Source organism: Poeciliopsis prolifica, unplaced genomic scaffold (assembly GCF_027474105.1).
Source record: "Poeciliopsis prolifica strain line A6 unplaced genomic scaffold, Auburn_PproV2 SCAFFOLD003, whole genome shotgun sequence".
Classification (NCBI taxonomy): domain Eukaryota; kingdom Metazoa; phylum Chordata; class Actinopteri; order Cyprinodontiformes; family Poeciliidae; genus Poeciliopsis; species Poeciliopsis prolifica.
The window spans coordinates 9,542,618-9,568,671 of NW_026562378.1; the positions used below are offsets into that span (position 1 = coordinate 9,542,618).

Consider the following 26,054-nt stretch of genomic DNA (forward strand, 5'->3'; position numbering starts at 1 on the left):
TCACTGAGTGTGTAATGAATGCATATATTATGTGTCTTTCACATCTTAAAATATAATTACTGAAAGAAATAAGATTATATTGTGTTTTAGCTGTGTGTTCAAAGTCCACTCATTCTATTCTTATTAGTACATTTTCCCACATGGAAATTTCTCACTCTTCACTTTTTTTTTTGTCTCATTTCTTCCAGTTTGGTGTTCGGTGTTGCATTTATTTAGTATGTAAAAGAAAAAAGTATTTTTTTCCCAACTGTTAGAGTTGTTCTTAAATGATTTAAGAAGTTGTGGTATTGGAGTTGTGAGCTCCTGATGTGTGTGTGCGTAGGTGTGTGTGTGTGTGTTTACCCTCGCCCGTCCTCCAGGCTGCCTGTGAACTGAGCGAAGTTGGTTTCCAGGCGTAAACTTCGAGGCGAGGAGGGAGGTGATGTTTCACACTTGATAGTAGCTTTGTCCACTTCCACAGGAGACTGAAAGAGTCACAAGAACAACTCAGCTCACTCATGAAACACACTCAGACCACTTCACTTAAGCTGCATTTGCAAACTTACCGCCACTTTTCTTCTGTGTTTCCTCAAGTCACTTGGCTATCAGAAAAACAGGTTTAAAAAAAAACTACATTGTCAATATAGAACATTTATGCAAATGCTGATCACTTTGAATATATTTTTCATAACTGCAGGGTTCCCTCTGACCAGAGTCATGATTCCCAGATGGTGGCTGGTGTTGCGTCCATGATGCTTAGGCGTGGAGTGGCCGCTGGTGGGCGGAGAGGAGGATGACGCCAGCGACTGGGCGGTGGCAGAGGTGGGCAGGGCTCGGGGTCGGAGGGTCACGTTCAGGCCGTCCATGCTGCCGCTGTTCACGCGGGACTCGATCTCCTCAGAGCGCAGCTCGGCTGATTCTCTCTCTACCTGGATCATCCTGGGCACATGACACAAACATGCACATCCGTGACGCCACTGACCACGTAGCCTGATTATCTCTGCAAAGCCAAAGCTCCAGCCTTACATGTCAGGAAACCTTGTCAATCGAACATGGGGCGCCAGCTTTTTTAATTTTTAATTTTCCCCATCATTATTAGTGTCTCCTCTGATTCATTTTCCAAGCCAACGTTTAGGATTTAAATGTGAAGATTAAAGCATAACACCTTTTTGGTAATAATTACAGTGGCTTAACTTAAACTTCTGAACTCTTACATTGCAGTCACAAATTTGAATGTATTTTATGTGACAGGTTAACTAACAACAGCACACAATTGAACGGGTAATAGTATTTTCCCCATAGCCATCATGTTACACATTGTGTCTGAGATATCCCACCTTATCTCCTCGTTGATGGCGTCAAGCTGCTCTTGCAGCATGAGAGCAAGAGTCTGAGCGTCTGATTGGCCGCTTGGCGAGAGCAGCGTCGAGCTCACGTCGTCGTCCATGTCCGACTCTGCCTCCATGTCGCTGCCCAGCAGGTGGCTGACGCTCCCGCGCAGGGACGGGTAATCCTGCTCAAACACGGCACACACCTGACACACGCGTGTGTGAAGATAAGTGTAGACAGAGGAGATTTTCGTTAATAACCTGCGAGAAAAGCAGCCTCAAGAATGAGTCCCATGGATCCAACCAGAGTACAAGCATACATCTAAAAGTGAAATCTGACTTTGGTGGAGGTGTCGAGCCGGTTACGAGAAGAGATGGATGAACAAGAAACTTACATCACACATCATGTCCAGCAGCAGGTGAGAGAGAGAGACAGGAATACAGAGAAGTTAGTAGAAAATGAGAAGTTAGGGATGATCACACAAAGCCAAGCGCTGACACTTACTGGCAAAGCAGACAGGAACCCAAATTAATCACTGGCAAAAAGCTGCGCGTGGTTAGAAGGGTCGCTAAAGTGTTATCCTGTCTGTGGGTCCTAATTAGTATGCATGCATGGGAATTGCTGGTTGCTGCCTCCTATTCAGAACACAATCGTCACCTTGTTCGGATCGTCTCGCAGAGCCGACAGCCGGCCCTTCTGCGCCCGCCTGATCACAGTTGTGCTGTAGTGGCCGTCCTGACCCTCCACCACAGAAAAGCGGAGGTCGCTGGAGCTTCCCAAGTGAGAGCTGAGATCATTTACATGAGAAACCGATTTAAAGATATAAAGGGAGGCAGAAATAAAAGAGGAAAGAAAAGACTGAGGTTACCGAGGGTGAGTTCCCTCTCCGAACGCTCCACTGCGACGTTTCAGATGGTCAATCTCGTTTCTCAGCTTGTCAATCTCTCCAATCAGCCGTTCCTGAAGTAGAAAGGCTGTTCTTAAAAAGTAATTAATTAATTGAAAAAAAATAAAATAAAAATAAAAACAGTACTGCAGGACGTGTGGACTGGACAAGGTCAGGAAGCAAGTGTATGCTGTTACACTAATCCATAAGAAAAGCCAAAAAACATAGTGAGAAAAAGAAAAACTTGCAAAAGTTAAAGATTAAATATTAGGCAAAATTGTAAGCAAGAATATTTTTGGTGCCTTGCAAAGGTTTTTCTGGCCATTAAACTTCAGCACATTGTGCCAAGTTTATGGTGGCACAAAACTTTATAGATTTCATTTGGTTTTTATTTGATAAATTCAAACAAAGTGGCACATACATTTTTCATCATCTTCTTAAAAACTAATCAATTAAAACAATAAATTCTATCATTTTTTAACTCTGAATTCAACAAGATATTAAGAGCAACTACTATTGCACAGCAATTCTAGATACGGGTGAAGTGCTAAGTAAAATAACTTATTCCTTTTTCAGTACACACGCCTAAGTTGTAAGACAAGAAGCGGATCTAGCTTTATTGATTTGTTGCTGGTTCACTGACCCTGGTGTGGTGAAACTCTTCAAGCTGTTTCTGGCAGTTCTCCAGGTCCTGAATGAGTGCATTCTTGAAAAAAGATGAGATAACCCAGGAAAAAAAAATATTTTTAAAAATTTTATAATACGGATGCATCTTGATAGACAAAAAATTAATGTATTTTAAGAAATCCAAAATGTCAAACTTGTGTAATATATACGCAGATTACATTCAGAGTGACATGCAGTACATCAGCTGTTCTTTTCTGTTAACGTTGATGATTATGGTTTACAACTAATAAACACCCAAAATGCTGATTCTCAGAAATTAACGTAATATTTACACAGACATGCAGGGCTTCCAAAGAAGTGTATCTGTAGATTTCACAGTATTGGGGCAACGAAGGCTCTAATGGGTAACTTGTTTATATATTTTTTAATTGCCGTTTGTCTTTACACTCAACTTTCCAATGTTATGGTTAAAACTGTGAACAGACAACTGACTTACACAACAGCTGCCAAGTTATCGCACATTATCATGAAATTTAAAACCAAAACATAAAGTGAGCATATTAAAATGAATACATTAATTAACTTTGTCCTGCTCAGTTGTAATATTTCAATTTGATGACAAACTAAGCTTTAGATTTTCATTATAAATTTCATTATGTAACGTGAATAAAAAAATTTTAAACTTTTTTGATAATATTCAAATTTATTAAAGTGCACCTGCATGTGCTTTGTGACTTCATATAATGTATGAGCCAAAAAAAAAACGAAAAAGCTGCTGGTTGAATGAATCTGTGAAGATGCCTTGCCTTGTCCTCCAGGGCGGCCATGCGCTCCTTCAGGTGGAGCTGCAGCCGTTCGTTGGACTCCGTGAGCAGACGGTCCACGGTGTCAGACAAACGTTTGTTGTGCTCCTCGTTCATTTTCTCCCTTTGACGAGCCTAACGAGCAAGACAGGAGGAACCGAGGGGAAACGGAACAACTTTGTCACATTTTTCTCTTTGACACAGATTCTATGTGGGCGCATTTATGCAGCTAATTAAGCATATCTACATGGATTAAGGAGTAAAGCGTGAATTTAGCTCTAGATCACCAGCTGCCAGACATAGGTCTTCTTGGCTAGCCAGGATGATTTAATTACCATCATTAACTTGATGATGAAAAAGGGTTAAACAGCATCTATTAAATGGAAGCACTGTGCCTAATGTGTTTTCTGGAGTAATTCCATTAAAGAAGAACATTTATCTCAGACATGTAAACACATATCTGCACACTCAGAGAGGTCTTTCTACTAAATATAGTCATGAGATCGCAGAAAGAGAGAGGGAGGGAGAAGGAAATTAGCTGTGCATGAATTATTCAGAATCTAAAGATAGTATCCAATCAGTCTTAAAGCGGAGAGAGTGAGGGGGAGGGCAGAGAGATTTGTACAATTTGGTTTGAATTCATGCCACAATGCACTGAGGAAAATGACAAGCTCCTCTTGAGTGTGCGTGTGTGTGTGTACATTTATGCATGAGCAAGCAAACAGCCAAAACGTGGAGCATCAGCCAAATCATATAGGCATTATTATTATTAGAGGTCAGAATAACCCTTCAGGGGTGATGCACACATATACACACACCCACCCACACGCACTCTAGCCTGATACCCGCACACAAATGGACACACATACTCTCGCAAGCTCTTGGTTTTTCTCCTCCAGTTGTGACTCCAGCTGTCGAAGCCGCTCCTCCACATTGCCATGACGCTCCTCAGCCTGCAGGGGGAGACATTTACATATACTGCAAGCAGACACAACTTCAGAAAGGGCTGCTTTTACAAGCTTATATGCTTTTGCTGTTAATGCCTCTGATGTTTCATCCTTCTAAGGTTCAAACTTGTGAGATTTGTGTGTGTGTGTGTGTGTGTATGTGTGTGTGTGTGTTACCTTGGTTAGTGCCGCCACTCTCTGTGCCAACTCAGCTTCAACCTCTGGCAGAGTCTCGGCCTTCCTCATGGTCTGAGCCAACCTTTGCTCCGCCATCTCCAGCATCTCCTGCAGCTGGCGAACCTTCTCTTCACTCTAACACCAGCAATCATGTTCAAATAACAGTAATAAAAAGAGGCGCATTAATACTACTGGAAGACGTGGCTTTAAACAGCTCAAGTTAAAATTTTGCACTGGATTTTATAGATGTTACTTTTGCCTGGGAGAAGGTTGCACTGAATTTGACTTAGCAATGTCAGAGTAAACAAAGGCTGAGATACACTGTTCAAATTTTTAATTGTCAAGAAATTTGAAAACTATTTAACAGCTTCCTTTCACGATCATGCACAACTTTATTTTGGCAACAAAAAATCCCAGTAAAAAAACATTGAAGTTTGTTATAACATGAAACCATTCATGTTTTATACACTGACGCCCTGAAGAAGCTTCATCATTCAAAGCCTTATCTTTGCATGATGTCTGGTGAGTTAGCAGCGATGCTACCTGTCTGTGGAGGGAATCCTTGGTGGCCAGTTCGTTCTCCAGTTTGTCATTGAGGTCGTGGATGTGGGTTGTCTCTCGCTGGGCGGCCAGGTAGCGTTTCTCTAACGTTGTGATTCTTTCCTCCAAATCCTCTCTCTTCACGAGGAAAAATAATATTTACTAGATGTCAGTAAGTGAGATGGACTTTTAGTTTTTAATTCTAGGTTACCTTAAAACCAAGTAAGTCGAAGACAACCTCACCTCTCTCTGCTCCCTCTGTTGTTTGATTGACAGCTCTTCGCTGCGGCTCAGTTCTCGTCGTGCGTTGGCCAGCTCCGCCTCAAGCTCCACCATGCGGCCGTTCAGAGTGGCGGCGTGCTCGCGACTCTGAGCCAGTTCCTTGTTGGTCCGGTCCAGCAGCTCCTGAAGCTCAGACGCCCGACTGCCGTCGTCGTGGGCGTCTATGGACCCATTGGGGAGTCTCTGCAAAGAGGAACACTAACAAGTATGACCCACCCGTCTGCACTTGTTTACGTGAGTAACATCAAAGGGCTGAGTTGTAGAGATGATTTTGAGTGACCTACATTAAAAAAAAAAAAAAAGGTCAGAGATGTTTGCATTTAGAAGTAAATTATGCGAGGTGAGGCTCTCATGTTGTTGCTTAGGTGTTGTTTCTCCTCTCTCCGTCGCGGAGAGTGCTGTTATTTCCATGATCTTAGTTAAACAAACCTTCAGGGACACATTCTGACAGCAGGCAGGAGCGACACTTTTCTAGGACTCCCCTCTGTTTCCAAATGCTACCATTTTGCTTTCTAATGAATACCTTTCACAAATACACAAACATTCACATTAACAGTGGGGGAAATACATTTAGGCCAAGTAAAACTTTGCCATAAAACACAGTTGGTGATCTCTGCAGATGTATGTTCTTTGTAATTATCAAAATAAGACTTTTAAGATTATTTAAGATGAGTTCCTGTGGTTGCATAAAAGAGTAACCAACATGGGACTCTATAATATGATGTAAGCAAAAGTGTAGCGATGAGATGAAGCACAACAACATTAGTAAAAACTAAATGTATAAATAGACAGGTTACACAATAAAATTATTTTACTCTTACTCCTCAGGTGAAACATAGTCAAAAAGCAGCATTACATATTGATGTTTAATGTTAATGGGAAGCAAAGGACAAGGCTGAGAGTCAGAGAAGAGCAGAAAAATAGCTCAAAAGACCTTCCATGTAGGCTTGGATCCATCTGTCCGCTCCACTGAATCTCCGTCCTTCCTCTGTCTTGCAGTGTTCAACTGCAGAGGAGATGAAACAGAAGAGCAAATAAACCACAACTTTATCTTATTTTATTTCCTAGAAAATTCAGAACAAAACTCAGTGCAGCTCAGGGTCATGTAACAGTAAAATTGTATACTTGACACACCTACAAATATGAATTATACTGTGGAAAAAATAAGGCTTATCCTCTTGTTATCAGTTCATCATAACAAGATCTAACTTTAATTCTCAAATGATCTGCTCGCTCAGAAAGGATTATAACTGAGTCTGAGCAGAATATTTACTCCACCTCTATGTGTGATGGTTCCCAACAGAGCCGTAAAGCAAATCATTGTTGAAGCGTGTGGATCCTAAACACCATATCACACATAATGGACGATTTTAAATCTCGTCAAGCTACTTTACCTCCTGGGTGGTGGACGCTAGTTGCCCCTCCAGGGTTGCCACCCTCTCTAGAGCCACCCGAAGCCTCTCTCTTACCTGACAGAGACCAAGACACAGAATATGGGTCACAATTCAAATGACTTCAGTTGATGATCCTATGGTGTGTAAAACTATTTATACTCTGAACTTTTCCATGTTTTTTTTTTCTCAATTACAAAGAAATTATCAGCACACTTCAATTTCTTTGATTTGAATTTTATGTGAAAGTATAGGAAGATAGATGGAGATGAATACAGGAGACTACTAGGGAAAAAAGGCTGCAAAATACTGAAGAGTAGTGCAGAGGATCAACCTCGATGAGGACATCGAGGCTCAACATACAGCCAAAGAAGTGCTTTACGTAAAGAATACATTATTAATCAGTGTCCAATTGAGAATTTTTGCCAAAAAGTGAAAAGGTTCAAGGGGAAGCTACTTGTGTACGGCACTGTCAATGTGCTGACACTTATCTAAATGCAATCTTGTGACTTCCTCAATTTTGTTCTTTAAAAGTGTTTCAGTAATGGTTTACTCATGTACATGCATATGTTTTTACTATGACAGTGAGAAATAATAAGGCTAATTAACCAAATAAAAGCTAGAAAAATTCTAGAGTTAGAATTAATCAGTGACAGGGAACAGCTGAACTGTTGGAGAAAAAGTTAGGCATCATAATAAGGTATACATGACGCTAACATCAAGCAATTGAGTTATTTAATTAAGTATTCAGTCGGTGTGCACCAGCTGACCGAAGTCATAGTGCTCACCTTTTCATCCAGGGCCTTGTGGTGTTCAAACAGTGACTTCAGAGCTTTCAAGACCTCCACCTCACTGGAGACTCCAGATGGCGGCGGCGCCTGTCTCTTCACCACCGTCATCCTGAGGCTGCGTTCATGACGAGACACCAGACACTCCAGGTGCTCCAGCAGCAGCTACAGCGCCATGCGCATACACAAAACAATTCATTTTAATCTTGGACTTTTTTTATTTTTTATTTTTGTTTCTTCTTTGCATGAGGGTAGCCACGCACTTTTCCCACACACTCGCTCGTGGACAGCCGTACACATACCCTGGTGTTGTTCCTTTCAGCTTTGAGTTCAGATATTTCCTCTTCTTTCTCCAGCAGCTGCTCCCGGCATATGTTCAGCTCCTTCGTCAGAGTGGCAAACTCCTACACAGCAAACAGACAGAACACCCACGCTGAGGTTAACGCCACATCCTGATCGACACAGTGGGCACTACTTTAGACAAACTGAGTCACATGTGGGAAAGCAGTCCAGAAGGAGTCGTATACTACCAGGCTGAGGAATAATTTATGAGTAATTGACAATTGGCTGGATATAAATCTTGGACAGCTTGGTTTGTTCTTTCTGCGGGGTTCTTATGGGAAAGAGTTGGTGTTAGAAATGTTTGTCTGAGCCCTTGCCAATAAAAAAAAAACCACGAAAATTAAAAGGGATCAAATTTTAAAACGCGTTGCAGCAGAGTCTAGTGTCCTCTGATACACTATTAAAGTATCCATTGATGTATCAATTTAGAAATCAACCATCGTGGCTTTCACAGTGCACACGTTGGAAATATCGACTTCCAGGCTGTTAAGGGCAAAGTGTTAGGACCAGCAAAGGCCAGGGGACAGGAAAGTGTTTTGACTTTTAGATTACAAATTGAAGACATTTTATTGTACTTATTCCGAAACCTCAAACTTAGTCGTTATCCGAAAAGCTACCAGGGCTTTTCTTCATCATCATCATCATCATCATCATCATCATCATCATCATCCAAAAAAAAAAAAAAAAGTAGTAGAGATGAAATCTTGTTTGTGCTAGGAAATTCTTTGAGCTTATTGATGCTTCTTTTTTTCACATTTAGTTTTGTACTTTTCTGGAGATCTGAAGCACTTGCAGTCCTTGGAATATGCTTCAGGCTGCTGTCACATGAGTGGGTGTATTAAAAAAATGTGTGCTGCTTGGGTCTAAACGAGGAGAATTTTTGTGGAACATTAAGTCCCTTAGCATCTTTTTGACGAATGTGTTTCATTTTGGACGCACACATGGTTTTGAACACTCTGTGTGTGCTTAGCTGACAAGTGTAACGTTTTGTGTAATATTTCATCAACTTTCTTATTTTTGTCTTCTGATGTTTGCATTTTTGAGGAAACCCCTGAATTTTTGGAGACAAAACGTTTAATGTTTTATGCATGATCTGAGTGTCGCGACTTGTCAGATAATCGCTGTCTGCATTAAGCAGGCTGAACTTCTGTCAACTGAAGTCTCTCCAAGCACTTGGCTTGCTGAAGCTAGCCAAGAGAAAGTGCCTCTGCATGGTTCGTCATTAAAAAAAGATATGTTTTTAGTGGGGTATTGCAGCAAAACTTTCACAGCACTTCCATTCATTACAACTAGCTGGAAAACACTGCAGTTTTATATTCACAGGAAGGCACTTCTGGGGCATTTTTTGTGACAATACCCCTTACTTCTGACATTTCAACTGCTTCAGAGGAAATGAAAATTTGATTTCCTTAATACATATGTCAGTTATGCAAACAGATACTTTGCAGATCTTGGTCCTCGCAAGATAGATTGTAAAGTAGACTGTTCCATGCATAAATCCATTGTTCAGCAGTGACCTCTGACCACAGGTACACTGAGGAGGTGTGGAGATACTGACTGGTATGAATTTTGTGAGCCTCACAGAGGTGACATCTACGTGAAGGTTTGACAGACTATTTAAACTCATCGGAAAAGAGGAGACTTTATGAAGAGAGGCAAAATGATTGAAGCGTCTGCAAAAATACTAATGCAAATAGAGGTGAAAAAAGCTGGAACACAGTGGGAAAGGTTGGAGAGCAAACTAGCAGAGCAATGTAAAAGACGTGAGTTCAGAAATAAAGATGGACTTCCAAGAATGAGGACAATCAGATAGGCAGTAGTGTGGATTTCTGACTCTGACGGACATTTATCGCTCCTGTGGAGTTATTAAAATTTGCTCCATTACCTTTCATAGTTTGAGGTGAACCTGTATGGGTTGGGCATTTTTGCTGTGTGTTTGCTTTTCGCAGTTGGTAAACTTTAATGGTCTGGGACTGGGCAGGTTTTATAACTTTTATTTTATATGTGAACATAGCTGCAATCCAAAGGTCTTTTGCAGAGAATTTATAGTTTAATATTTATTTGTACATGAAGTCTTTGGCATTTTTAGGCAAATCGTATGACACAGATGTTGTCAATCCAAGAGATGTTGCCCAAGAAGTCGATGGTCATTCAGACGTGTTTTTTTTGAGAAGCTTCACATCATCTAATGTCGTTTTGCAGTTATATGTTTTTGGTTTGAGTGCACTGATCCAGTGGCTGTTTATTAAATGAATAAAATAGAATAATAATAATAAAATATCTCTGTGTTTGAATCTTATTATGCGATTGTGATGTGATGCTCGTCTTTACTGGATTTTCCTGTGAGGTCGGCATCGGTCCAGACTGCCTCCCAGATCTCCGTCATTTCTCTCTTTGTTTTACTCAGGATACTCCCGTACACACACATACCTACACACCCACACCACATTAAATCTGGGACCTCCCCGGTGCGACGACACTGCACTCTCCATTTTCCATTCTCATGATAAATCTCGACACTGGCTCAAGCTGAAAGAAAGCTGGCACCGTGAGCTTTTAGTCTCTCCCAGAAATTGCAGCAAAGGAAGGTGGAGTGTAGATGAGGGCTTCCCCCAACAAACAAAGATGAAACGTACAGAAAAATAAAGCATCATGGAGGTTGGCGTAAGATCCTGCTCACCGTTTTGGATAGGATAGTATCAAATGTACAAAAAAATTAGATCAAGCATTAGTATTTAAAACCTGAAATATGCTGTCACTTTGTATGCAGCATTTGCTGAAGAATGCAAAAAAGAAAGTTCTAAAAATGTATCTATATAATATCTATTATTATATTTATGAATCCGGAACACAACATATCATTGGCTTTCAGAAAAAAAAAGGATTGATATGAGACGTTCAGCTAGAAAAGCTGAAATAACACCATTGGACAGACACAGATTCTGTAGATATCCTTCGAAAACCTTTTAGTGTTCAAATACCCCCACGCTGTTAGGTGCAGTTTTAAAGCAATGAATAAGAGCTTCCAACAACTACATCTGTTATCTGAATGAAGATAATGTACGTTCAGCTCTAATTTGCTTGATGCTTTTAAAGTAGCCATGTTGTCTGGTCAGGACTGTTTACATGCAGAACCACACACAGAAAAAAAAACATCAAAGAGAACAGCGGCGCACACTAACTAAGGTGAGCTTTTGGACTAATAACACAAAGAGGAGAATTCGAATGAGATAGAAATAAAATAAACCACAAATGAACAAAGTATGTATAAAGCAATCTTGCCTGCAAGGTTCCTGAACCTGTCTGCTACACTTCAGTGAAAGGAACAACATGGAGCAGAAATGGAAAGTGCCAAGAAAAAAGTGACTGTAGAGAGGTAAAAATGGGTCAGTTTGCACTTTTAATCCACCAACAGATGTTACGTGTCACTGTCTCTTTCAATCATGGCAAAAAAAAGATGGCTCAACAAACAGGTCTTAGACCTTTAGCTCATCTCTTCATCCCCATATTACGTTGCCTTTTGAAAAGCCACTGGATCTCAACTTTGAAAAGGGGACAAATACAAAAAGGGAGAACAAACAGAAAACAGAATTGCATTCTTCTGAAACTGAGGAACAATAAACAAAGATAACAAAATGGCATTAAACACACACACACACTAAAAGAATCCAAAAAAAATTGGTTTCTGTTCTCATGAGGGCCTGTCCAACACCTTTCATCTGACAGCCTATACAGCCCCTGTGTTTTTCTTCATTTGACAGGCCGAGCACCCCGAACCAAACAAAAATCCCAGGACGGCTTTTCAGTAGTCAAATACTGACGGGGCTCACTGACAACAACCTCGACATCTGTCAGGGAGTAAAACCGTACAGAGCACGGAAAAAGGCCGTCTGTGGCATCCAGAGGAATGCCGCAACCCCCAGTGTTAGACAGCAAACACTGCTGAGCCCAGACATTGTGAAGGGATTTCTCTTCTTTTTTTTTCTTCCTTAAGCAGGTTTGGATTAACGGATGAAACAAAATGCTGTGTGTGTGTGTGTGTGACTGAGCATGAGGAGAGAGAAAAAGACACTGTAGAAGAGTCAGATACAAAAAGAAAAAAGGCTGTAAATATTAAGATTCAGTGTTTAGTTTCCGTTCATATAGATAATCTCAAAGATATTTAAAAACAGGATTTAGGCATGGGATCTCTGTATTTGTATTTGGTGTATCTCAGATTGTCTCTCGTTTTGCTCATCCTCTGATGACAAATAATATGAACAATTAAAAGAGCTTGTCTTCTAATTGTTCATCGTCTTTGAATGGTTATTTTAATAAAGAAGACATTCAGAAATATTTATAATTTCCATTAGGAATATTGTTCCTAAAATCCAATCCTAGCTAATCCCTTAGCTAAAAATGTCTCCCTATTACAGGTCAAAGGCAAAGAACTCTGACCTTTTTTGCAGTGCAAGTTCACAACAAATGTTATCTCAAGTCATTTTTTGCATCACATTCAGTTCAGTTCAGTTTATTTATATAGCTAATGAACTAATGTCATCTGAAGGCTCATTACAATACATTCTAATGTGATCCTAATTATAAAACAATGCAGTCGAGATCAGATTATTATTAATCCTGCTGATTCCATAAAGTCACTGATTTTGCAGGAATCCCTCCTCCTGAATAAGCATCTGGCAACAGCTGCCTGGAGTCATTGACTTAGCAGCGATTCCTCATACTCAGCATGCACACGGCTCACCTAAATTGAAAAATCCCACTTCTTTGGTAGAGGTGGAGTAATGTGGAGTGGGCTGTAATTAAAGAAAGCAACATTTATTGAGTGACAAGTAATTATACTTCACAATAAACTCGTGAGAACGGGGAGGGAGGCTGTAGAGGTGCTACGAGAAAAATGGACGAGAGAATATTTGTGCATATGTTGTTAGTCGCCATCCACTGAATTCACTGTCGATTTACATTAACAGATAAATCGAGTTGTACTTAAGCAAGTGTGCACATGAAATGATTTATATCCTAAGCCTACGAGTGCCTTTGGTAAGGCTCTTGTTGTAATAAGTACAACAATATAAAAATTGTGAGTAATCGGTTCTCTTTCCTTGCTTTGTACCACGTCCATATTTGTCATAGTTCTGCTCCATTTTGAACAGAACACACATTGTTCTTCTTTTCCATGAATCTCTGTCGGATTCCTTCTGTTACTTTGACAACTGGTCTCTTTTCCAACCGGAACAGTATTCAGCTTGCACATATCTTCTCTGCAGTTTCTGCAGTTTGTTGGACTCATTAACTCAAGCGGTTTCAATGCAGCGAGCAGGAAGCGGTGATGATAGAGAATCATGATATGTGTGCTATTTGTGAGAAAATCTAATGGAGTGTCCGCTGCTGTTTCAGAACAGCGTGGCGGCTCATTGAGCATCAGGCGGTGAGAAAAAAAATAAAATAATGAAAAGAACAAGATATGTGACTAAGCCAGGAAGGAAGGAGACTAAACCAGTTCATTCACACATCATATGATTTGCCATCCATGCTTTGGTGAAGTGAACTCATCATGTATGCTAATTAGAGGACGCTTACAGCTCAAGTAAATAGTGCCTGAAAAAAGAATCCACACCCCTGGCATACCCACTCTCATTTTGTCACACACCAACTACAACCCTCAACATAATCTATCTTGGGAAGTGAAAGTAAAAAAAGCAAAAACAAAAAAAAAACTGACTTACAATTTTTTTTTTTTTTTCACATTTTAAAGTCTAAAAATCTGTGGTGTATCCATTTCCTGTGATCCTCTACATAAAATCCAGAAGTCATGTGATGACTGCAAGCAATTCAATCACAATCTAAACCAAGCTGTTCTGTGAAGACCTGAGAGACAGAGAACATTACTGAGCAAACAGGATCATGAAGAAACAAAGTTATGAAGAAGAGCTACTCAGTCTCTCTCAACTCGAAGAACCTAAACTGGCAAGCGATAATCAGAGAAGCAGCCAAGACGATCATAGTAAGTGAGACAGTTCAGGTGTGAGAATCTATTGGCAGACTTTTACTCTTTCTCCTAGAAGGAAGACATTGTTAATACAAATCAGGAAGAAGTCCGGTTGCATGTTGTCTCGAGCAATATGGGGAGACACACGCAACTGTTTCTTCATGCTAACGCTAGTACTGCGCCACATCCTGAAAACACTATCCCATGAGGCATGGTGGTGGCTGCATTAGTCTGTGGGGAGGCCTTTGTTCCACAAACAAAGCGGATTGTAGGAGCTGGATGATGGATAGAGCTAAATACAGAGATTCTCCTTGAAGAAAAGTTGGAGGGAGCAAAAGCACTGAGAGTCAGGCAGAGGCTCGATGTCAATGTTTAGTTTTTATTCCTCTGAAAACCTGAGACATGCAGAAACAGCTGACTTTGGTCTGTCACATAAGATCCCAATAAAATGCACTTACGCTTGTTGTTCTGATGTGAAAATGGTTCTGTAGATTCAGCACGTACAGCTAGCATACAAATAACAAGGTAGAAATCTTCACATGGGAAATGAGAAAAAAAAAAAATATATATATATATATAGCCTTTTCTGAAAAATCAACAAAACTTTCAGAGATGGACAAAAATGATTGTTCCCAGCAAAATCATTAAGTCTTTTCAGCTGTTTTCTATCTGTACTCCGACAATGAAGTTTCATTCTCAACTCACTGAAGGATGACTGTAAATTTTAAACGTTCTCTTGAACCAAAAGCATCATACTGATAGGTTGTGCAGCTCCTCAGGACAAGGAGAAAGATTATTGCGATGCAAAACAAGATTCCACATAATAACCAAACGACTTTAACTCTTGAGTTCTTTCCATCGGCTTAGCAAGGACTGCCAAAGACGAGCTGCATCCCCGTGGAGCCTCAGATATCACATCTCTGTAACTCCTCACCACTGCAGAGGCACCTGATGTGGCGAACGGCAGGGAGGTGGACTCGACCTTGCTCTGACAAAACCTTAATCAACGCGCGCAGGAACTGTGACACACATCGCCGTGGCGCTTTTTGCCTGGGCGACGGCCCCTAAAGTAGGCAGTGAGTAATCTGTTGCCATGACACCACAGCCTCACACTGCTGTGAATGTCATGGCAACGGCTCATTAGCAAGAGCGTTTGAGAGCCCGACAAACTTTGCATGAACGTTTGAGTGGAGGGATGTCCTCGGTTCCACAGCCATGTGGGGGAGCACGCTGAACACATTCAAGGCTGCGAAGAGATGCTGTTTGTTTTTGTTTGTTTTTTTCGAGTGAAAGTGGAAAAAAACTGCAACACCTGAAAGGTCCAAGCTCCCTCTGAATCTTTAGAGTGATGAAGATGGCAGAAAAAAAAGTCTTTCTATAACTTTACACAAAAAACACAACACATTTTCTACTTGGAAAGTAACAAATACATTTTGTTACTTGTGAGAATCTATGTGTTAAAGGAAATGTAATAATAGCTACAGTTGACTCCCAGTCATCTTCACATTATTAGTGTATTCAAAGTCCCTATCCCAATACACTACTTGGAGGCAACATTTCTTAAGTTATTATTACACCATTTTTTTTTTTTTTTTTTTGCACTACCTCAGAATTGCAGTCTAGTTTTGTATTGGATACGTTTCCAAATATTGAGCAATTGAAGTTGGAGCAAGAATGTTTAAGACATTTTTTGCCGTTGCTCTCATTAACAAACATCTCGTTCAGCTTTGCACTTCCAGCTTTGCAGTGGGTGGTGGCCCACACAATTTCTAGGAAGCGTAGCATAGCTTCAAGTTAGTTCATTACATACTGTAGATCAAGACCAAATGTCAGTTATTTTAAACTTTAACAAAGTTTGCATCTCCAAACAATAATTTCTCAATCATCAGGGGTCAAGAACCTCTGTACATAGCATAGAACAAATGGCTGTTGTGTTTTGTTTTTTCCAGGCTGTGGGAGAGGCGGATTTTGACCATTCCGGTTTTGGTCATAAGTTTCGGATTATTATCTTGGTAAAAGATTCAATAATGACCCGTGTTTTTTTTTTTTTTTAAATCAGATTTTCATTTAAAATCTTGCATTTCAAAGAGGTTGTGATCCCATGCACTTTAACAAGATTCCCAGGGCCTGTGGAGGAGAAACCAGCCCACAACACCACAGACCTTCCAGCATGAAATTTGAAATTAAAAAAATAAATAAATCACAAAAACCTTCAGTCATAGTCATTTCACTGAGTTATTTTACAGCATTGAAACTTTTGCTTAATGTGGAATTATGTTCATGCAAAAGAAGATTAACTTATTTCCCAGCTTAGATTTAAAGTTAGTACTAATTTCGTCAAAATGTCTTCAGTTCATCAATAAGCATAGAGGATGCTGACTTACACAAAAACGTCTGTGCACAATAATCAAAAATATTGCATAATATTTGTTGCAAAAGAACACATTTTAATAATAGTTTAAGTATATTTCTCAGAGAAAAACCTAAATAATCTGAAGATAGAAATCAGCACGTATATCAAATTGGAACATGTTGGTGAAACTTCATTTTGTGCTTTTTGGTCTCAGCCTTTTTAGAACTCATCTTTAAAGCTCATGAGAAATCTGTGCACTCTGTACACTTAAATATCTAAAAATGCAGAAATAGATTTTTGTCCTACATTTAAAGCAAGAATGACTCTAAACCAGATAAAACAACAGCAACAACTCAGTATCCAGTTTTGCCAAATCATGCTCAGAAAAAGTCATTTGAGAACCTCCTTATTGATTATTATGCAGCAAAATAAGAGGGCACATCTCACACTTCAATCTTGCGTTTGGCGAGCACGTACAGTGGGTGTTAAATCTCTTCCCAATATTCCTCAAACTTTTTTATCCACTGCAGCCCTGCAGGCAAAGAGTAGAATCCATTTATGTGTTTTAACTTGCTTCATCAAAGCAGAACAAAACTAGAACCGTGTACAGAGGGGAAAAAAATGGTGGGATGAGAAGGGAAAACTTCCTCTGTTGGATGAAAGGAGAAGCACAAAGGAACTTCTGTGTATCAGTGGAGTCTGTTTCTCACATGTGAAGTAATAAAATATATGTTTAGTCAAGCATGCAAAGCAGTCAAAGAAAGGACGAGCATTCTCATCAATGCATGACACACAGTTATCTCTGGTATTTTCTTCCACAATGATATCAAACAGCCTCATTCTCAACAGATATGCAAATTCCATAACTGCAAAGTGTAATTATGCGTTCCAGCTCGACTGAGCCAAAGTAGGGGAAAGGAAAGACGAGAAGGAAGGGAGGAAGAGGTGCAGAGAAGGCCATATGTCAGTCCTAGAAAAGAGTCATCAGCGCTGAAATCAATACTCTGCCAAGGACACACGGAGCTCGCGCAGAGAGCTGCCTGAGCTGTAGGCGATTCCTCACTGCTAATGTCCGGGTACTTGCTGAGAGCCGAGTCCCCTACCTGGTACATGTAGGTGTTAAAGTTAGTCCAGTTCTGAAGGTAGTTCCTCACTGTTCGGTTCATGATGGAAGCTACACATATCACATTCCTGAAACGCGAACTCCGCAAAAAGAGGGTGATGCATGGGATTGAATGAGGAGTCGCAGGGAAAAAGGGATGGAGCAAAAATACTGGTCCAGAGTTGCACTGCCCTTCACCAGGATGATACCCTGCTACTCAGCTTCCTACAGACTCAGCCTCAGATGGGAGACAGGATCCCTCCTGCCTCCCATGTGATAGCTGTGTAAAAACAAAGGGGAAGGGAGTGGAAACCCAGGGAATAGAGAAAAACACAGAAAAGCACGTTGAATAAAGACAAACTAAGAAGAAGGAAGGCAGGAAGGAAGAGTGATGGGTGAGGTGAATTTCTGGGGTTCACACAAGCTGCTCTGTTTCTCTTTCACAGAAGGTACTGAGGGACACTTCAGCGGTAGTTTTTATAGTCACATTTAGGTCTAATACTTTGGATTAGCATAAAATTAAATGCTCTATTTCCTCCTAATAAAACACACCATCACTGCTTACTCAACACAAATTCAACAGACCTGCTTTCCTCTAGTGTGACATTGTGCGTGCTGATTCCTTCTATTTATAAGTCATAGTTGGCTTGTCCTGCCTCTCTTGGTAAAATTACGCAGTGCCTGCACTCGGCTACAGTCTATTCTTGCCGGTGCTTTTTTACAATAAAGAATACTTACAATGTTAGAGGATCACTGTCTGAAAACTGCACTTTCTCCTATGATTTTACACTGCATAGCCACCCTATCAAGACTTATGCGAACCAGAATCTCTCTGATAAAAACATACGAGGTTCCCTCATCAGCTGCATGGATGTTGCAACTTCAATAATTTCTGAAAACAAGAATTGGTAGGATGCTACGGAATTTATAGAAAATATTCATATGCAGTAAAAATTCTGCATATAAGCTAAAATATTTGATGTGATTTAGTAAGTTGCAGAGGAGCCTGGTAATACCAAGAATGACCTGGCCTGATTCTGGTTAGTTATTTGATTTCTCTTTTAACATAAAGCTAACTTAAATAGGCTGAATTCCTAGCACTGACCTAGTTCAAACATTCTGCAAAGGGTTATGGTCGGGAACGTTCAAGAACATTCACTGACCTGATTTTAAGGTGTCAGTTTGACTGAAATTACAAGCTTCCAACAAATGCCTTCCTGGAAAAAGGTTTTATCTTCTCTGGAGACAGAGATTGAGATATTTGGTCTCACTGACAAGAAGTATGGTTGGAAAAGTCAAAATGAGGGCTTCAAGAACACAGTACCTACTGTCAATAATGGTGGCAGTGCCATCAAAACAAAAGTCTTTTTAGATGCCAGTGAAATGTTGCAAAAAATGGATGGAACAATAAAGGAGGAGTACTTCCACATTTTAAACTTGTTTTCAAATTTACAAGTGGATGGTGGGAAAAAAAATCAAATGTTTCAGCAGAACTATAATCCCAAACACACTTTAAATCTGGATTTGGAACAGTTGAGGGACTCAAATGAAAAAAAATAAAATAAAATAAATCCATATGTTGTGCTTGGAAGTCAGGATCTATCATTTCTGACTATGAGGGTGTTCATAGTCAGATCATGTAGACTGCAAAATGTAATCTGGAACAGCTCCCAGTTAACCCAATTTAATCCAAAAACAACAGACAGCGTAACAGAGAATCCGCACTGAGTCATTATGTTTACAATCTGTAAAAGGAAAGACACAATGCAGAGACAAAAGGGGAGATAAGTAGGTATTCTGTGTGAACCAAACTCTACTCAACTCATCAGCTGCTAAACATTGTGCAAGAAGTCAGTGTAACAACACAAACTATAGTTCACACATATATACAAATATAAAATAAACTTAGCTTATTGAAGCATGTTTAAAAGTACAATGTAGAATGTACTAATATGCTCTTGAATGGCCCTTCTCTGAGGAGATAGCAAGTCTATAAGTGAAAAAACAAACCACCAAGCAAACCAACAAAATATCCATTCATTTAAAACATTTGCAGAGTTGCTGCTTTTAGGAATCTCAAACTACGTATTTAGGATACTTTTTAAAGACAGTTTAACAAAATAATATTCTTATTTCTTGTACTACCCAGTAGAAATGAGGAAGAATCAGAGTTAATCTTCTTCAGATGTGAATATTCAGAATTCCCATTTGACTATTCTTGTATATTTGTTTTAAATGTTAACAAACACTCAAACATAGATTAAAACAATGAATCCTCTGTTCATACCAAAGTCATGTATGGTGTTCCACAGGGTTGTGGACTTGGACCTTTTCAATTCTCTATTAATGTCTTTGCCTGATGATGACAAAACTCATCCTAGAAAACCCAATTTTTCTCACTCTGCTTGATATTTAGCTTCAAGTGCTTTTGACCAGGAACATTTTTTTGAGTTTCACATTTTAAAAAAACATTGCGGTCCTACATAGTCAAAATTAGTAAACTCCTTACTCACAGAGATGCTGAAGAAATAACTTTCTTTTGGTGTGTTTAACTGGACAATTGCAACGCCACTTTAGCTGGATGCCTAAACGCCTCCACAAAAGTGTTAGCTTTAATCTAAACGCCACAATTAAAGTTTTGCAAAAAGAAATGTAATGCAACGACTTCCTGTGAAACCCAAAAAGTATTTCAGATTCATCTTAAAAGCACTAAATAAGACCGAGGTAAGGTAACTTCAGCTTGAATTCTCATTTTCATTCTGTACATCTATCTGTTCCCACGGATTCGCTATTTTATCCTCTACTTTGGAAAGCTTGTTCAAATAAGCTCTGGGAGCGGTAGAGCATAAATGTCGAAAACAACTTGGAAACGGTTCTTTTCTACAGGACTTGCCTTCACCTGGTTGTCAAGGTAACAGGTGTTCACAGAGGAAGAGCAGCAGAAGAAGATGACTCACATTTTCACACGTCCAAAAAAAAAAAATAAATCTTTTAGAGATTGTCTTGACCTCCACTGCTAACTACCAGCAGCTCGCTGCAGGTTTGAACCTTAACCGACGACAGCAGTGGTCAATGCCTTTTGTCTTGGTTGGTGGAGAGAGAGAGACCCCTACTGACGGCATGGAGGAAATAAAAGGAAACTTTCACATGCAGAAAATGCAGAGAAATAAGACAAGACACTCGGAAGGGACAGATAACAAGCTTTAGAGGATTTGTGAATGAAAATGAAATTGTCTTATAAGTGAGATGAAGGAGGAGCAGGAGAACAGCGCTGACAACAAAAGCAGGTAAGAAGTCATGTGTGGTGACAAGTCCTACTTGACATCAGCGGGAGCCAGATTTGGCAGAACCTGGTGTTTACTGTCACAGAAAGAAGCACCAAAACAGGCAACGCGATGAACAAACACGCACCGAAGAGTCGCTCACATGCACACACATCTTCTGTACTATGAAACCTGACACGTTTCAAAGACCATTTTCTGCAGCAGAATTCACAGAACTGAGAGACCTCTGACTTGGTTTGTATATCTGACAGCATCTCACATTTTTCTGTCTGACTCCTCTTCTTCACCAGCGTTTCTCCTCTTGCTGCTGCCTAACTGCACTTGATTGCTTTTTTTCCACACTCCATCCAATCCAGCTCCCCACTGCTTCTGCTCACATCTCTTTTTTCCTTCAGGTCTTTCTCTCCTCTTTCCTCGACTCCTTATTCTTTTCAAGCATAACTAATCTCAGCTGAAACTTCTCTTGACAAAGAGCAGCCATTTTGCACTGAAAACCAATTTTAACATGGAGCAGACGACATCTTCGCAGCACAACGCCTTCAGAAACTTTGTGTACTATATATATATATATGCAATATTTGCATAAATACTATGATTCGTTTATATATATATGTTTATATATAAACGAATCATAGTATTTATGCAAATATTGCTAATTTATGAAAATGTTTCCAGGGGTAATTTATTTATTTTTTTGTTTTCAAATCAATTGCTAAATTTTACCCAACCACTCAATCAATGTGACAATCAATAACTTTTGAATAGGCCGATATTATTCGAATTAATTAAGAAACTGCATTTGCTAACAGTGAGCACCAGTTATTAGAGCAACGTCATTAATATGGCTGAAAACTCTGAAGCTTTGAAGTGCTGGAATTAACACTAAATTTCATCGGTATTGCAGCCAAATGAACACATTCACCAATAACCTTCTGCTATCTGCAGTGATCCCTTTCTGGACAGTGAAATATTTTGTCGGATTTAAATAACTGCAATCTTATTTTCGTCTCGCAAACGTTTGCTGCGTTGCTGGAGTCACACTAGTATGATTCCCCAATTCTAATGTGATTTAATGTAATTCATTATTTGGCTCCCAACAACAGAAAATTACCACTTTAAAACTGCCAAATGCACAACTAATGTGCTATCAGTGATACCCAGATCAAATTCAGTCTTTTTATTCATATTCTTATCGGTAACAGCAATATTTTATTTGGCCAGGCAGACGGAAAATCTCTGCCCTTAATTCCCACGACCAAATCATACGACAGTAGTTAAGATCCAGAAGCGTCTCGGTGCGTAACAGGAGCACTGTGATGGAAAATGTGGAATAATTACATCTGATATTTTCTATACCATCATATTCGGGTATTTTCTCTATATTATGCTCTCTCGCAAAAAGTAGAATGCTAATCCATTGAACAAGGATAAATAAAATTTCAGAATCACACAATGGAAAATCTGAGACACAAAGCATAAAAGACGAACTGAAAAAGTTGACGCAGCCTCAGTAAACTACACATAAAGAACCTGTTTCAGAGAATCAGCAGCAACATGAATTAATCAGCAAGGAGAGAGTGACAGGGGTGAGAAGAAAGCGTTCTCCTCTGCAAATTAATTGCAGATATCAAACGCGATTATCGCCCTGTAAAGATTTAGCTGTTTTTCTTCATCACTTCCTTCCTTATCGTCTCATTCTGCTGCTCCTCCCGCTAACCTCATTTGCTTTTTCTTTTCAGCTGTCACATCCTCCTCCTTGCCTCTGTGTAAAGCACCTGTGTCAGCTCTGTGTCTCTCTCCTGCTGTCCTCATCATTCAGTCGGAGTGCATGGCTTAGCTCTTTCCATCACTCCTTCAGGCTTGCCTCTGCTTCAAGCCCTGGGCCAGCCCAAACGAATACTTAATGTCAAGCAGGCGCACTGCAAACCACCATTGCAAAACAGGCAAACTCTGTACACCCAGCTCACGTTTGACTCAACGGTTTGCTGGAAACAGTAGATGTTTGACTGTTCTGTTGTTTGTTTAGGCTGGAGTGCAAATTTTGCTTGATCAAATAGTTTTAAATATGCAAAGATTATAAACACACACTCACCCTGGCTTACAACCCTATAAAAATATAAAAATTAACCAACCCGATTTCCACATGCATATTCTCCAGAGGGCACATAAACACAAACCGGGCCCATTCCAACTGCTCTGCATTTTTTTTTTGTTGCTTTTTTTGCAGATGAAAGTGTATCATGATTCCAGAGGAAAGCAGAAGATTCATTAGTAGCTGTATTAATATTAATCTTCACATTCAAAGTAAATAACCTGCTCCAATAATGAGTCCAGGATCATTTTCAAAAATCTTCTGTCTTCCACGCTCCTCGTGCAGCGAAACCTGACTGTGAGAAACGAGCAGCAGATGTGTGCGTTTTTCCTTTTCCTTTTTTTTTTCACGTTTCTAGAGGTCAGGAGCACTTGCTGGTGTCCTTCAGAGAGCACAAACTGCAGTGGCAGGAAGTAACTCTACACCGCCATGTGTGTGTTTGTGTGTGCATTTACAGTATAGGCTCACGATGACTGTAACAGTAATGACAGAGGCATGGCAAGTGGATCTCAAGGTGATGGAAAGTGGAGCATCCTGCTGCTGTCCGTTTTTGCAGTGTCTGTCCTTTTCGCCCCACTGATGGATATGTCCATTTGACCAAATACAAAAAAGCTAAATAAGCAATGAACAAAATATATTTAATTACAGGGATTGTCGAAGAAACTTTGTGCATCTGTTAACTAATCCTTTGTCACACATCCCTCACAGCCTGCCTCTCTTCCCTGTGCTATATATACAGTACATGACGCACCTCAACAAATGCACATTTCTGGAGAGGGCATGCTCTTCAGAACGCTCCAACCAGCATCATTTTAAAAATATTATGTTAGTTCACTTTTCTTTCACAGAAATCTGCGTGCATAGACTAAAAACAAACGGATAAATGTCCCTATTGTGCTTCTGCTGTGGATTCTGTGGGGACTTTGAGACACTATATATGGCAAGCATGTTCCCATGTTATAAAATTGACTACACAGCAATGACATGATAACAGCTTTACTTCATGTGGTGCCACGCTATACACATAGGCTCTTTGCACTGATCACTCACCTCCGCATTTTAAAGATTTGTGTAATTCAGCTAATTAAACTGGGGATACAGAGATAACTTTCAGCTCAAAATGGTCCAAACACAGGCGAATTAAGTATTAATACCCAATAACAAAATAGAAACAACAGTTTAAAATCACAATACTTATCACTAAGTGTTATAAAGTGTTATATATTTTCTTAAATAAAAATTTTATATATATATATAAATATAATTATTTCTTGATTTTTTTTTAATTATTATTATTATTTTCTTACTACAAATGAACAGAACTGTAATCCTGATGTTTCATGTCTAAAACAATTCATCTTTGAAATTAAACTATCATTTTGTTGGCTCAACATAGTTGGTTTAGCAGGCTCCTCCACTAGAACAAACACACACTTACGCACACATCTAGAGGACACAACAGTAGCACACTGCTCTTTAAATTGATTCAACCATAATCTGGCCCGTAGTATGAAGCATCACTGTGCTGTGTGCGCCTGTGTGTGTGTGCGTGCGCCTGTGTGTGCGTCCATCACCAGGCCCCAGATGATTTATTTATAAAATGTGATTTTTTTTTTCTTCCCCCCCTTCTGGAGCTTTTCAGCCATCTAACTTAAGCACACATCCTCAGTCACTGGTTGCTTTCCTCACAAACACGCATGCAGAAAAAACGCCGACAAACACACACCCAATCAAACACAGCAAGTGGTCAGTCTCGATCATTCTTTAATGTTACACTGACTCACAGTATTGGCTCTTCAAATGAAATTCTACTTCGGGAAATAGAAATTTCAGTCCTATATGTGTGGGCTAGAAATCTGCTTCAGGAATCCTGCTCCTATAATGTGTGAGTGCGAGACTGCGTTTTATGTTTGTGTGTGATTGTACTGAAGCAGTTCTTTTTTTTTTTCTTCTTTTTTGCATCCGTTTAATCCCTCGCATTCCCTTTCCTTATGACTCATGTGAAGGCGGCTCAATTTTTCCTGAAAGTAGTCCTAAATCATAAAACCTATGCATGTTCGGTCTCAATAAACCCAATTTCTACCAAAAAGATATTGCATAATTTATATGTTGTGGTGAATTTGCCTTCCTGTGAGCTGTGGACCTTTTAAGGTCACCTCAAGGAAAATGATGGCGACAATATTGCAAAGTGGGTGTGGCACTAACTCTTCAGTCTCCTTTTTCTGTCCTTTGGGTGAGTGTTTGTGTGTGAAGTGAAGCCAGTCACACTGAGTGACTGAGTGAGCTCATCTGTTCTTGGGGTCTATAAATATTGTAGATGCCATGTGCCTGAAGTAGACCTTCTCAGCAAGCTACTGTATGATGTCATCCCGAAATACGCACACGCACACAGCTGTGCTGCCAAGGACCAGCATCCTTGGCAAAGCTGAGGTGTGTTTACTAAGGATGCAGAGTACACAGCTGTTTAATGAATTCAGCAGCTCAAACCTGAAGAATTTATTCCCTTTCTTGCTGTGCTACACCCCTCCTTCGTTACTGCAGGCTATATTTGTCTCCGTCTGTGTGGAGATCACTTTTATTGAACATTTGAAAAACTGTATGCAGTTTATTTTCCTCTGCTCTCGTTTGAATTGAGGTCTACCGTACCTCACATTTTAATAACTCAGAATATTTATTAGCAGAAACCAGCATTATCATTTAGTTCAGAACAACAACACTAAAAATGCCAGTGGACTTTTTTTTTATTATCCCTAAGTGGATAAACGAAGTAGGAAGCAGGGTGTTTGTCTTTCCTACAATAAAACGGTTTTATCATTTTGAACAAAGATATAGGTTTTTAATAGTTTACACTTAAGTTAATATAAAGGACAACTTCTTTAAATTATCCTATTTCATATTTTACATATGAAGAGTTTTGGAGAATGTATTTAGATTTTCACACCTTTTTTCCACTTTAGAACCATCCAGGCATCCACCCACTTATCTGTTGTCTTAATAGTGATTGAGAAAATGCAATGCAGTTTCTCCAGATTTTTTTTTGTCCTGTTTCACCTTCAGTCTCAATCTATAGGGAATTCCTCCCCAATCCGTTTTAAATTTGGACCCACTGAGACATTCAGTCTAGTCGGCAGATGGTCGTAACCAGT

At 39.7% G+C, this 26,054-nt stretch overlaps 1 protein-coding gene across 8 annotated transcripts in view; it reads right to left on the reverse strand.

Annotated features, from left to right (window-relative positions):
* Positions 1–26,054, reverse strand: part of ppfia4 (PTPRF interacting protein alpha 4) — a 54,875-nt gene that overhangs the window by 9,271 nt on the left and 19,550 nt on the right. For 4 of the 8 annotated variants that reach the window (XM_055026535.1, XM_055026550.1, XM_055026538.1 and 1 more), the window contains 16 exons: positions 8,052–8,153; positions 7,750–7,914; positions 6,965–7,039; positions 6,505–6,576; positions 5,532–5,753; positions 5,292–5,426; positions 4,749–4,883; positions 4,494–4,577; positions 3,628–3,759; positions 2,838–2,900; positions 2,177–2,268; positions 1,966–2,095; positions 1,317–1,513; positions 690–918; positions 546–581; positions 343–464 (listed from right to left, as the gene is read on the reverse strand). In XM_055026535.1, the coding sequence (XP_054882510.1) occupies positions 343–464; positions 546–581; positions 690–918; positions 1,317–1,513; positions 1,966–2,095; positions 2,177–2,268; positions 2,838–2,900; positions 3,628–3,759; positions 4,494–4,577; positions 4,749–4,883; positions 5,292–5,426; positions 5,532–5,753; positions 6,505–6,576; positions 6,965–7,039; positions 7,750–7,914; positions 8,052–8,153 (1,991 nt within the window). The other 4 variants (XM_055026546.1, XM_055026556.1, XM_055026562.1 and 1 more) reach the window with 4 other exon arrangements.